Raw genomic sequence first — 13,286 nt, 5'->3', positions numbered from 1 at the left:
GCTGTGTGTCGCGGGCTGTCATCTTTTTGACTTTTAAGACTCATTTTTTTGGGGGTGGCAGTCACATTTATGTTTGGACTGGAGCTCTCCCACAAACAGGGAATTAATCTTCAGCTGTTAGGGGAGGACTTGTCACAACCCGGTCAAATGTCCGTCTGCTCCGTCCTGCTCAAACGACTCCACGTAAAAGGGGAATAGTTACATATTACATCTTCTTTCTCTGCGTCGGACACTTCTGGGCCACTTGTCACCAAAGCGGGCTTGAAAAGCAGGTTACTCGGAGGGAGCCAGGCAGGTCCTTGGTCCGCCTCCTCTTCCCCGAGCTAACGGGAGCCAAGATCCCCCTGTTTATTATATTTTTGTAAAAGACATTAAGGATTGTTAATAAAATGTCTGTTTGGTCTAGATTGTGCCCTGGTTATCTGTGGCTCTGGAGCTCCACCGGACACCGCTGTTTGCACAATCCAGCGGCTACTCTGAGAGCAAATTAGTGGGTTTTCTGCCAAAGCAGTGACCTCCTGTGGTTGACTGACCTGGCGAACAGCCCTCTGCTGACAACGGGGTATAAAAAAGGGACTTCTGAGCAAATGAGTGTCATTAGACTCGGAACCGCTTGGAGCCATGAGGGTGATACTGCTGGCTGTGGTTTACATCCCGTTCACCGTGGCCATGGAACGGTAAGAAAACATGTCCAGCATCGCTGGCGCGTGTCTCAGCTGGCTTCCCGGGATGACCCATGCTTGTTGCTACTCGGGGTCTCAAAAATAAACAAATTTTAAAAAAAACAGAGTACCTGAGAGATCTAGAAAGGAGAACCAGTTAATTTTTGTGTGTTTATTTTATTTGCATAGAATCCCCCTCGTTCGATTCAAATCTATCAAGAAACAGCTGAAGGAAAAGGGAGAATTAGAAGAATTTTGGAGGAATCATCACCCGGATGTTTTTGCCCGGAGGTACCTGCATTGCTTCCCTGCAGATATTGCTTTATCGATAGGAACGGCTTCAGAAAGGCTGTATGATTACATGAATGTAAGTACAGTTTTGGTACTGCAATCATAAGGACTCTTGAAGGTAGATTTTTTTCCCAGCACCTTTCAAATCTAGGCTCTCAATGAAATTACAGGGCTTGCGACGGCTCGTTACTCTATGCTATAAATATTAGATTATAAAAACTTAGTTTACCATTCTGCAAAATAAAGCATGTATAGATGCAGGTTAGCGTGGGACCTGGGTAGAAAGCTGATGTAGCTGTGTCAAGTTTTATATTTGTATAGATCTGTCTTGGACTTGGTTGGATCCTCAAACAAATGTGAAAGTTTTGTACCAATCTTAGTTCAGGACTGGGGTTTTAGCAGCGGAATCTGATTACTTCACTTCACTTAGCTATATTTTATTTATCATAAACTTGGATATTAGCGTGTTACAAGAAAATCCCCTAAATCTCATTTATTTGATCACGCGGAGTCACAAATCAGTGATAGCAAAGACCCACGCAGAGTTTTTATTTTTCTGTTTTTATCTCCTGAGATTAATATGTATTAAATATTTGAGACCAACCTGGGTCTCACACTAACCTGGCTGAATTTACCATCTAAACTAAAGGGAAAATACGAGTTTCATTGGATCTCAGACAGGCAAGTCAACAGGTCAACCATTTTGTAAATTGTCTTTCCTGGGTTTAGCATTCTGTTCATTTGGTTGGCCTCTGTTTTCTGTTTTATTTGGTTCTTCTGTTATGCTTATCTAAAGGAAAGTGAAGTTGCAGAAATGTTGTGGAGGCTGCATCTGAACCGGGAAGGGAAGGGAAGGGAAGGGAAGGGAAGGGAAGGGAAGGGAAGGGAAGGGAAGGGAAGGGAAGGGAAGGGAAGGGAAGGGAAGGGAAGGGAAGGGAAGGGAAGGGAAGGGAAGGGAAGGGAAGGGAAGGGAAGGGAAAGGCAAATTAATTCATCAAGAACTTCCTGACACTTGAGGATCATAAAGAAATACACCAAGAGGAGCTAGAGACGTGTTTGAAGAAGAACAAAGGAGGCTAAAACATTTCAGCCTGCTCTAAAGCTTATCAAAGAGGGATAAATATCAAAATAACAAACTAAAATCCACATAGGCAGCATATCCAGCCAGCATCAGGAGTCATTTTGTGGAGGTTTAAGTGTGGTGTGTTTGTGGGGGTTTTTGGGTTTGCTATTTTTTTTTTGGACCAACATGTCTCAGAGCTGTCTCACTTTACAGGTTAATGAATAAAGGTTTGGTTAATACAGGAAGGAATAAAATCCTGCTGTAGAGCTGGATATTCTCTTAAACGGCACACATGCTTGCATTTTCATGATTATCTCATTCAGGCCATAAACTCCGGGATCAGAAACTATATTCAGTGTATTAATTAACAAGTATGCACTTGAAGATACATATTCCAATATTCGTATTGCTACAAAAGGCTTGGCGCTGGGTATTGCTTTTCTATCTGCGTTTGAATTCCAGAAATGCCTCTTCCTAAAAATAGGTCTCTTAACGCTGAAGTGCTCTTCCAGGGCCAGATAGGGGCACTTAGACACTTGCATTCGGGATGTGGATAAGCTCTTCACTCCAGCATTCACGTGTTCACAGATTATCTCTACCCGCAACGGGTATCCAAGGACGGTCAGTGGTTTCTTTATCCACTGGATGAACTTTGTTCAGTACATCAGATACCATCTCTGCAACAGAATTCATTTTTTGACTTGCTAATAGCTGCTAATTACAAAGGAAAGAGCCCAGCCACCTGTGACAGCAGTTGTGCCGCTCGTTCGAGCCCTCTGATGCTGGCGGAGGTGGGTCGTGCTGTCTTGGCATCACTGATTTCTTACTGACACCAGCAGGGAGCTGCCCAAAAGCCCGTAGGATTGTGCGAGAGCTTCATCTTGGGGCTGACCTTGCCACCACTAAAACTGGTGCAAGAGGGCTCCTTGACTTCATGGGGAATGTGACAGCCTGGCTTAAAAGGCTTTAAAAATGCCACTTTGCTATGTGTGGAGCTGGAGTGAAGTCTGCTGCCCGCAGCCACTCGTGGAGCCAGACTCACCTCTCTCTGGTGTGCATTTACATTTAGATGAAATTGCACCGAACCCCCTGAGAAATGACTGCGTCACAACAACCCCATGCAGCGTTACAAGCTTGGGGAAGAGTGGCTGGAGAGCTGCCTGTCAGAAAAGGACTTGGGGGTGTCGGTCGACCGCTGGCTGAATACCAGCCAGCAGTGTGCCCGGGTGTCCAAGAAGCCCAACAGCATCCTGGCCTGTATCAGGAACAGTGTGGCCAGCAGGACTAGGGAAGTGATCATCCCCCTGGTGAGGCCCCACCTCAAATACTGTGTTCAGTTTTGGGCCCCTCACCACAAGACAGACACTGAGGTGCTGGAGCGGGTCCAGAGAAGGGCAATGAAGCTGGTGAGGGGTCTAGAGAACAAGCCTTATGAGGAGCGGCTGAGGGAGCTGGGGTTGTTTAGCCTGGAGAAAAGGAGGCTGAGGGGAGACCTTATCGCTCTCTAAAACTATCTGAAAGGAGGGTGTAGCGAGGTGGGGGTCGGTCTCTTCTCCCAAGTAACAGGCGATAGGACAAGAGGAAATGGCCTCCAGTTGCGCCAGAGGAGGTTCAGATTGGGTATTAGGAAAAACTTCTACACTGAAAGGGTTATCAAACATTAGAAGAGGCTGCTCAGGGAAGTGGTTGAGTCACCATCCCTGAAGGTATTTGAAAGATGGGAGGCGTAGTGCTTAGCGATATGGTTTAGTGATGGTTTTTGTCAGTGTTAGGTTAATGGTTGGACTAGATGATCTGAAAGGTTGCTTCCAACCCAGGCAATTCTATGACTCTATGCGATGCCCCCAGGTCTGCCTTTTCCTCAGGAGCAGCTCACCAGGAGGCAGGCCGGGGCTGACCGGGTTGTTCCTCCCCCAGGCACAGTACTACGGAGTTGTGAGCGTCGGCACGCCGCCCCAGAGGTTCACCGTCGTGTTTGACACCGGCTCCTCCAATTTTTGGGTCCCTTCTGCTTATTGCATCAGTGAAGCGTGCAGTAAGAAACGTTACCCTGCCTTACCCTCCTCATGTCTCGGGTACCTCGGCCATTTCTCCTTTCCCAAGGCTCGCCTGCAGCAGGGGTTTGGGAGGGGAGGATTTGGAGAAGACCTGAGGGCCGGTCTCCCCTCCCTGGCTTGCTCCTCCATCTCTGCCCCTCTTTGCCACCCCACAGCCAGGGCAGGCACTGCCAGCAGCTGCCAAGCATCCCTCTGCACCACCAGGTGCCTGAGGTGAAAGACATGAAAATACCCTGGGAGAGCTACAAATAGCGTTGGAAATGCCCTTTTTTGTCTGGATTTTCCACTTGCCTTTAAAGCCCCAAATAACCTCTGAGGTGTTCTAGGCTGCATCAAAAGAACTGCGGCCAGCAGATCCAGAGAGGTGATTCTCCCCCTCTGCTCTCATGAGACCCCACCTGGAGTACTGTATCCAACTCTGGAACCCTCAGCACAAGAAGGACATGGACCTGTTGGAGCAGGTCCAGAGCAGGGCCATGAAGATGATGTGAGGGCTGGAGCACCTCTGCTATGAGGACAGGCTGAGAGAGTTGGAGTTGGAGTTGTTCAGCCTGGAGAAGAGAAGGCTCCAGGGAGACCTTATAGCGACCTTCCAGTACCTGAAGGGGGCCTACAGGAAAGCGTGAGGAGCTGTTTGCAGGGGCATGCAGCAACAGAACTAGGGGCAATGGTTTTAAACTGGAGCAGGGCAGGTTTAGATTAGACATTAGGAAGAAGTTCTTTACAATGAGGGTGGTGAGACACTGGAACAGGTTGCCCAGAGAGGTGGTGGAGGCCCCATCGCTGGAGACATTCAAGGCCAGGCTTGATGGGGCTCTGAGCAACCTGATCTAGTTGAAGATGTCCCTGCTTACTGACGCGCGGTTGGACTAGATGACCTTTAAAGGTCCCTTCCAACCCAACACATTCTATGATTCTATGAAAACAGAAATAAACTCCAACAACAGCTTCATCACAAGACAAGCAAAAATCTGGCTCTCCTGCAACTCAGCTGGTTCTGCATCAGGGAACAGGCATGTTGCCGGGACCTCTCCTCAGTCCACAAGTGTCACATTTGTTTTGTGCAGGGGTGCACCAGAAATTTAAGTCCTTCCTGTCGGATTCATATGAGCACGGAGGGGAAGCCTTCTCCTTGCAGTATGGCACGGGACAGCTTCTGGGCGTCGCTGGCAAAGACACACTGCAGGTGAGCCCCCACCTAAACCGGGTGTCAGCCTCCAGGTCAACCAGGTTTCCAGAGCAGTTCAGATACTGGCCTTGCCCTGGAAAACCTTCCCTGGTTCAGGCAAGCGCAGGGCGAGCTCTCACCAGGGCGGGTGCTGAGAGGTGGGGGTGCTGCCCTGGCTTTGGGCTGCCCAGACAAAACCCCTAAGCTTTTATTTTGCATTTCTGCTTCTCTCCTTGGGTCCCGTCCTGGGTTTATGAAGAAGCATCCACAGAATTAAGGTATTTAAAAGGAATCGGTGCAGCTGACCCGCCAAATGGGCACCTGTTTTATTGATGCAAGTCACACAAGGATATTCAGGCTTTACAAACTGAATGAATCTATAGCTAGGGATCTGAAACGTGGCTAATTTCTTGTAATTGATGGTGTTTTTACTTTCGCTTGTACCAAACAGATAAGTAACATCTCCATCAGGGGACAGGACTTTGGTGAGTCGGTGTTTGAGCCAGGAACAACCTTTGCCCTTGCCCACTTCGATGGCGTGCTGGGCTTGGGCTACCCCTCCTTAGCAGTGGGCAATGCTCTGCCCGTGTTTGACAGCATCATGAACCAGCAGCTGGTAGAGGAGCCGGTCTTCTCTTTCTATCTGAAAAGGTCAGTCTTTAAAGTGGCACTGACAAAAAAGAAGCAAATCTATTTTCATTGTTGAGACAACTGTGGCTCTGTATAAATCTTCAATTCTTGAAAGTAATTTTCCACATTCCTTTTTTTTTTTTTTTCCCCAATTTGACACTGAAAAATATGGAGTGAAAAGGAGAATGTGCGGGGAAGGACCATGAATTTTTGGGCAGAGAGTTATTCTTGTTGGAGCTGGTCATGAACAAAAGAAAAGCTCCCAGCTCAGGCTCACTGTGTCTGAGTTGCCAGAGGTTTCCTTCTGGCCAGTGGAGATGAACAGAAATGCCATGCTACAACCAGGTAGCCACATTTTAGCAAATAGATGTTGTAACCTCATCTGGACCCAGCTGTAACTCCACCAATTTATCTAGCGTTTATTCTGAGGTGAGAGCAGCAGCTGGCTCAACCTGCTCCTGATGCCTCTCTCAGCCCTCAGCAGCCTACAGCAAGTCTTCTCAGAGGTTGTTTGGAGGCTCCGAGTTGGGCACATGCAGTTAGAAATAATCGCTTTCAGCCATCCACATCTGAATTTAGAAAGGGCTGTGGCTTGTCTTTTGCTTTTTAAGTGTCATCTCATCAGCACATGCTGGCACACTCCCATGTCGGTGTTAACCTGTCTTCTGCTTTCAGAGGAGATGACACTGAGAACGGTGGTGAGTTGATCCTGGGGGGGATAGACCATTCCCGCTACAAAGGTTCAATCCACTGGGTCCCAGTCACCGAGAAAAGCTACTGGCAAATACATCTGAACAAGTATGTATGAAATACCCGGTGAAAGTCACCTCATGCAAAACACCTCAACACACAGAGGCAAAAAACCCTAGCAATACAGATGTAGGAGGACTTGGCTGCAGTGTTTTACCTTTGTGTCTCTCAAAGAGGGGTTTGCCAGGATGAGACTGGAGATTATTAACTCTCTAAATCTGCTGTGCCATGTGCAACTGGTTTTTGGGAGAGTGTTTTAATATGATACACCAGTGGTCAAGTTGACTGTTGGTGGATTATTCAGTTGAGAGGTTAATGCAACCAGGAACTGAATTCAGTTCCAGGTCCTGCTCTTATCTTTCCTGTTAACCTTAGTCAAAGCAGCCAGTGTCCCTTCGCTCCTCCTCCTGCTGCGTAAATCAATGAGGACACATATCTGTGGGTGAGGACAAATTCATCAGCAGGCAGCAAATGGTTAAGGCTGTAGGAGTCCTGAGAAAGAAAAGCAGGTCCACAGACAATATATCTTCTTCATGCAATTTGCCAGCAACATGCCCTTGTGGCCAAGAAGGCCAATGGCATCCTGGGCTGCATCCAGAAGAGTGTGGCCAGCAGGTTGAGGGAGGTCATCCTCCCCCTCTACTCTGCCTTGGTGAGGCCACATCTGGAGTACTGTGTTCTGGGCTCCCCAGTTCAAGAGGGACAGGGAACTGCTGGAGAGGGTGCAGCAAAGGGCTACCAAGATGATTAGGGGACTCGAACACCTCTCTTATGAGGAAAGCCTGAGGGATTTGGGTCTCTTCAGTCTGGAAAAAAAGACAACTGAGGGGGGACCTTATCAACACTTATAAATACTTAAAGGGTGGATGTCAGGAGGATGGGGCCAGGCTCTTTTCAGTGGTGCCCGGGGACAGGACAAGAGGTAACGGGCACAAACTTGAGCATAGGAAGTTCCACCTAAACATGAGGAGGAACTTCTTTACTTTGAGGGTGGCAGAGCACTGGCACAGGCTGCCCAGAGAGGTGGTGGAGTCTCCAACTCTGGAGACATTGAAAACCCACCTGGACACATTCCTGTGCCACCTGCTCTGGGTGACCCTGCTCTGGGTGACCCTGCTCTGGCAGGGGGGTTGGACTAGATGATCTCCAGAGGTCCCTTCCAACCCCTACCATTCTGTGATTCTGTGAATTTCCTTTTATTACTTTCTTGTCTTCTAAAGACATTCTTGTCTTTTTAAGACTGGCAAAGTTTGGCAGCTAGTTTTAAGTTCAGTCTGTACTCTGGTATTTTAGCTAGCAATAATATGCTGCTTCAGTCACAGCATTTGCTTAAAGACGCTTTGTTTTTCACTTGCAGTATAAAGATCCAGGGCCGGGCGGCATTTTGCTCCCACGGCTGCGAAGCCATCGTTGACTCAGGCACTTCTCTTATCACCGGCCCCTCTTCACAAATCAGGCGATTACAGGAGTATATTGGGGCAAGTCCATCGCATACTGGAGAGGTAAAAACTATACAGCCAGAAAAGAGCCAGAGAGGAAGAGAAACTGTTTTTTGGTGCAAAGAACTTACAGGGTGGGAAAATAACCAAAATAATTGCTTAGAAAGGTCTCAGTGAAAGCCTTGTTTCCAGGAAAGCACTGAACTCAGACCCAAGCTGGTTTTGACCCATCTATGTTGCCCTCCTCCCAGATGTTCACCTCCTCTCCCATGCTCATCAGCACTGGTGTGTAAGGAAATAATGGGGCATCTGTTTGAGGAATCAATCTGTACTCTACATCAGAGATAATTTTTTTTGGAAAATCAGAGGATTTTCAATGTCCCCAGCTATAGCTGTTGGCTCCCGCGAGCTAGGAGGGGTTTGGTGCTGATGTCCAGCCCTATCAGCGTCAAATGGAAAGGGAAAGGTATCATAATTACAGCCCAACAACGTCTCCACTGACAGGACCTCTCACTGTCAGCTTGCAGCAGAACAGGCGGTGTCGTGCCGTGGCTCCCAGGGAGGATGCACAGCTGTGATGCTCACAATGCTGGCTCCTAGCAGATGAGCCACAGGGTGCAGGACAGACCTCACTGTCTCTTATTCTCCCTCCTGAACCTTATTCCTCTGTCTCCTCACTGGTTTTCCTCTCTTCCCTGCTGCTCTCTCCCGCGCCCCCCTTGTTGACACTCCCCACCGCTCCTCCCCATCCCTGCCTGCCCTCTGAGGAGCACTTTCACCTCCTGAGGAGCACCTTCACCTCCTGAGGAGCACCAAGGGTCAAAACAGCCCTGATGTACTGCTTCATGGCCTCTCAGGCCCCACACCTGTGGTCCCCAGCCCCTGTGCCTCTCTGTGTGAGACAGGGTTTCTCAAGGTACTTCAGGCTTTCTCATTGCCTTGCCTGTGGGACAGGCTGGGACATCTCTCTGTTGCCCTTTGCATGTCTCCTCTGGCAATTTTCAGATGGCATGATGGAACCCTTGTAACTTCTAAAGCATTGAGTTAACGAGCCTGAGATGACTAAACCCACCCGCCTTCGGGGAGAGAGCATCTTGTTTTTACTGTGCCTTATTGCTGGCCCTTGGCTGACTCCCACTGGTAATTGCCACGTTGCCACAGCTCCAGTGCCCCAAGTGAAGCTGCCATGTACAGTTGCTGTTAACTTCACAGTTGTCTTGATCCTGACCCTAAGCTGCACTTGGAAGAAAATGAAGAGTGTTACAATTGCCCGGTGCACTGGGCAATGATCAGAGACAAGGTGGACTTTTAATCTGCCTCCTTTCATAAGGGGAGGACCTGGAGTTGCATCCGTGTAACTCATGAGGTTTCTGGTTCTCTCTCAATTAAACACTAACTTCTGTTCTTATTCACATTTTCAGATAAACGCCAAACAATATGCTTTAATAGCAAGTTGGTTTTATAATGGTACATACTAATGGATATAGATAAAATATGAATTTCCAACGCACTTATATTAGTGTAATATAAACAAGAAACAGGTCATTGCAGTGTAAGTTTATATAGTCCAGTGCTGACGTAAAAGCACTCAGACAGCATCTCACATTCTGCAAAAAAGCATCCTGAAAATAAGACTTTCTATGACTGTTTTTGTAGCAACCACAGACAGGCAGAGCACATTGGCTTAAATTTATCCCAGTATAAGTGGATGCATCCATCAGTGATTTTACCAGAACTTTTATCTCTTTCCAGCAAGGATTAATTTGTTCTGGGCGTACTAGCTATGTAAATGAATTATGTCTTGCTTCTTTCATCCTACAAACCATTACACTGGCTTTTTTACCCTTGTCTTCCATGTCCCATGGTTTATTTTCTTCTAATGGTATGACACCTGATAAGTATACACAAGATTTAGGGCCATGTTTTCATAAAGCAGATTTAACAACAACAACAAAAAATGTAGATTCTTCCTTATAGGAAGCTTCTAAAACAATGACTTTAAACACTACAGTTTACAGCAAAGATCCCTCTGGGCCTCAGAGCATTCTGCAGTGCCATTTAACACGTCGGTTGTTTCATGAAATAACTAGAAAGGCCAGGAAACAATCTTCTGTGTTACTGTAAGTGAGTGTGTAATTTGTGGGAATTAATGACCATGCCAGAGTTTAGTCCTTCTTCTGCTCTTTAAATCCCACTCCAGGGCAGACTATAAGCATAAAGTGTTGTATTCCTCACTGGCTATTTTTTTTACCGAAAATGATGATGTTATGGGAGGGAGCGGGGTGAGCTGCAGCCGTAGGGTGCTCCCTGTGTGGGCTGGAGGCAGCTCCCTCCAGCCAGTCCCAGCTGGAGCATCGGAAGACTTTTGCTCAGCAGACCTTGCTAACGAGGGTTCACTGGGGCTCACACACTCAGTTTTGCTTCGAGTTGTACAGGGGGGGGATGTCAGAGCCCCGCTTCACCTCATTCCTTTTGGGGCTCACAAGGATTTTCATCAGCCCTGTGTCCCTAGGGCCTTTGGTGCTGTGGTCTGGGCTGCTAGGCTGGTTTGACCCAGGGCAGGAGCTGGGAAGCCGGAGGGCAGCGTTGGGCCATAAGTCAGCCTGATGCTGTTTCTCTGTAGTAAATTCACTCTTCCTTGCTGTAAAAGCCTTGAATTCAAAGGGCAATACTTAAAAACAGGCAAACCGATCCCGTCTCAATCAGCGCCTTGCATACAGTTTCTTGTAGACTGCAGAAGACTGTCCAGCTTGCCCCACATCAGCTTCACGATCGGACACCACGAGTACAAGCTGACAGCGGAGCAATACGTCGTAAAGGTGCGTGTATGTGGCTTCCCCACTCCCCATTCCCTTCTCCCCATTCCGCGTTCCCCATTCCCTGCTCTGTGCTCCCTGAGCCGGGGCGGGAGCAGGCTGCTGCAAGGACACGCGCTTTCCCTTCCAGGAGTCTATTGAAGACCAAACCTTCTGCATGAGCGGCTTTCAGTCTCTCGACATCACCACTCGCTCTGGCCCGCTCTGGATTTTAGGAGATGTCTTTATGTCTGCATTTTACTGCATTTTTGACCGTGGGAATGACAGAGTGGGATTTGCGAAAGCCGTTCATAGGAAGGATTACTACTGAGTCGTAGTAACATTTATTCTGCCTTAACGCGAATGTTAATGTAATGATCTTCATCTTCACGTGTGAAGAAGGGCTTTAACTGAAACTCTGGACCTAAATGCAGTTGTGTGTCACCTCCTCTCCCCAGGGTTTAAGGGCTTTGGAGTGATCCTTGGCCCGGATAATATAGCTTGGTTCAATCTCTGTATATTTACAACTGAGAAACAATTTTTCCTCAATAACTGATGGACACCACAGCTCTCAGGATGAAGCCAAAAAAGCTCAGCACTCAGATTTGCAAAAGAGCAGGAAGGATAAAAATGCTGAACAGTGCCAGGCTGACAAGATAGCAGTTATGAGCCAGGGAGACTAATCCCAGTCTGATCTGGTCTGGGTATCCTTTTTTCTTCTTGTCTGCTTATTTCCACATCATTTCCTACTGCTTTCCTTTTCCTCAGTATTTTCTATGGCTAAGGCTTTGTCCAACCTCATTTCCTTAGTGCCATTTAAATTCTCTTTATATGGGCTTACTCTAACCAGTTTATATAAAGAGGAATTTGACTGATGCCTGTGTGACTGCTAATTTCCACTACTGTTCCTTGCGCACAATGTCCTGCTCCTTACACTGTCTCTCAAACCTGCTTTTTCCCTTGGGTTCATTCTCACTTGACACTTTTCTATTCCTCTTTTGGGTCTCAGCATTTAACGTCTGTGTCTTAGGTCAAGTGCTGCTTTTAGCGTCTGTCACCTCTGTCCCTTGGCAGCGTGGGCAGCTGGGAGCTGCATCTATTCACATTCCAAAACCCAGACCGTGACCCTTGCAAAGGGAGCGGCAAAGGGATAGCACAGCCTCTCTCCACCTCAGATGAGTTACGAGACCCACACACCAGATCTAAACATCTACTGCCCCTTGCTCAGCCACTTCTTGTCGGCCACGGCAGCAGCTTCAGCGCTGGCAGAGGTGTGAAACCACCCCAGGTAGCTGCGCTGTTGTGGCAAAAGAAGATTCACCTAAAATTATACCCATTGGGGTATTTGTTTGGATTGCTAAAGCTGACACTGCCCCCGTACACATGAATAAAACTTAACCAAGGAAAATCTGCTTTGGTCTTAGCGCTGTTTCAGTTTCATTTTATCTTTTCTTACAGTGGTTCCAGTTGTGGAGAGGAGGGGGAGGAGAGGGTGCAAAGCCAATTGAAAATCCAGGTTGCTCCATGGCCTGGAGGGGACAGATGGAACATGTTGGGGTGTTGGGGCTGCTCATCTCCCCCTAAAGCCAAACAATGTCTGCAGCCCCGGGCACCTCCCAGGCAGGGCAGGGCTGTGGGGAGCTGGAGACTGGCCCATCATCACTGGGGCAGGGGCTGGTGGCCCCGGGGAATGGGCTGGTGGCCCTGGGGGACTTGCTGCTGCCACCTGTCTGGATGTGCTCAGCAAAGACCAAATGCAACATCTATTACTGGCCTGGGCAGAGTTACAATCGCAGCCCCTTAGATTTTAAGGCTTCCATTGTAAGACTCCGTAAGTATTACTAACGTGAGACGGTCTGCCTGTAGGTATCTCTGAAATACTGACCGTGCCTTCCAGTATGAAATACTCCCTCTCTCTGGAGCATGTTTTCATGACCCTCTATTTGCAGCCACATTGTGTTACACACTTGGCATCCAGGCTGTCAACCTCTAGCAAAGGGGACTCTGCTGCCTGCTGCCTCTTTTTGCAGACAAGACTGAACCGTACGAAGTCACCATGTATTTCAGGCCGATCTTGCCTTGTTTCCCCTTTGTCCATATCACTCCTGAAGAACAGAGTGACCATGAGCTAACTTGTTTGTCTAGAAAATGTCATTTGTTTGGTCGTAAACCAAGACAAACAATCCTCTATAAAGCCCTATCACCCATTTAACAGCAGCAGGGTATTTTTGTTTCTCTACTGTGCAGCAGACTTAACGCTCTGGTACCTTTCCATTATTTCTAAAACATGTATATATTCCTCAAACACGAGCTTGCCGTCAGAGTCAGAGATCTGTTATTTCTGATGGAGGATTTTAAGGGTGGTGGGACATGTGCCTGCAGCTGGTTGGTCCCTGCACCAACATTTTCTCTACAAATTCCAGCGCAGAGC

The 13,286-nt window shown here is 47.8% G+C and overlaps 1 protein-coding gene across 2 annotated transcripts; it reads left to right on the top strand.

The window, feature by feature from the left end:
- Positions 1 to 595: 595 nt before the first annotated feature.
- LOC134510097 (cathepsin E-A-like) lies at positions 596 to 11,186 on the top strand. 2 transcript variants are annotated; one of them, XM_063322970.1, is made up of 9 exons: positions 596 to 677; positions 852 to 1,029; positions 3,934 to 4,051; positions 5,141 to 5,259; positions 5,693 to 5,892; positions 6,547 to 6,669; positions 7,979 to 8,123; positions 10,781 to 10,879; positions 11,007 to 11,186. In XM_063322970.1, the coding sequence occupies exons 1-9, from the start codon at positions 622 to 624 to the stop codon at positions 11,184 to 11,186; spliced, it is 1,218 nt and encodes a 405-aa protein (XP_063179040.1). In that variant the 5' UTR covers positions 596 to 621. The 2 variants fall into 2 exon arrangements, with proteins under 2 accessions (XP_063179040.1, XP_063179039.1); XM_063322969.1 differs by having other exon boundaries at positions 3,865 to 4,051.
- The last annotated feature ends 2,100 nt before the right edge of the window (positions 11,187 to 13,286 follow it).

Source organism: Chroicocephalus ridibundus, chromosome 1 (genome assembly GCF_963924245.1).
Source record: "Chroicocephalus ridibundus chromosome 1, bChrRid1.1, whole genome shotgun sequence".
Taxonomy (NCBI): domain Eukaryota; kingdom Metazoa; phylum Chordata; class Aves; order Charadriiformes; family Laridae; genus Chroicocephalus; species Chroicocephalus ridibundus.
Note: the sequence above shows the minus strand (reverse complement) of the source record. Positions and strands in the feature narration are given on the sequence as shown.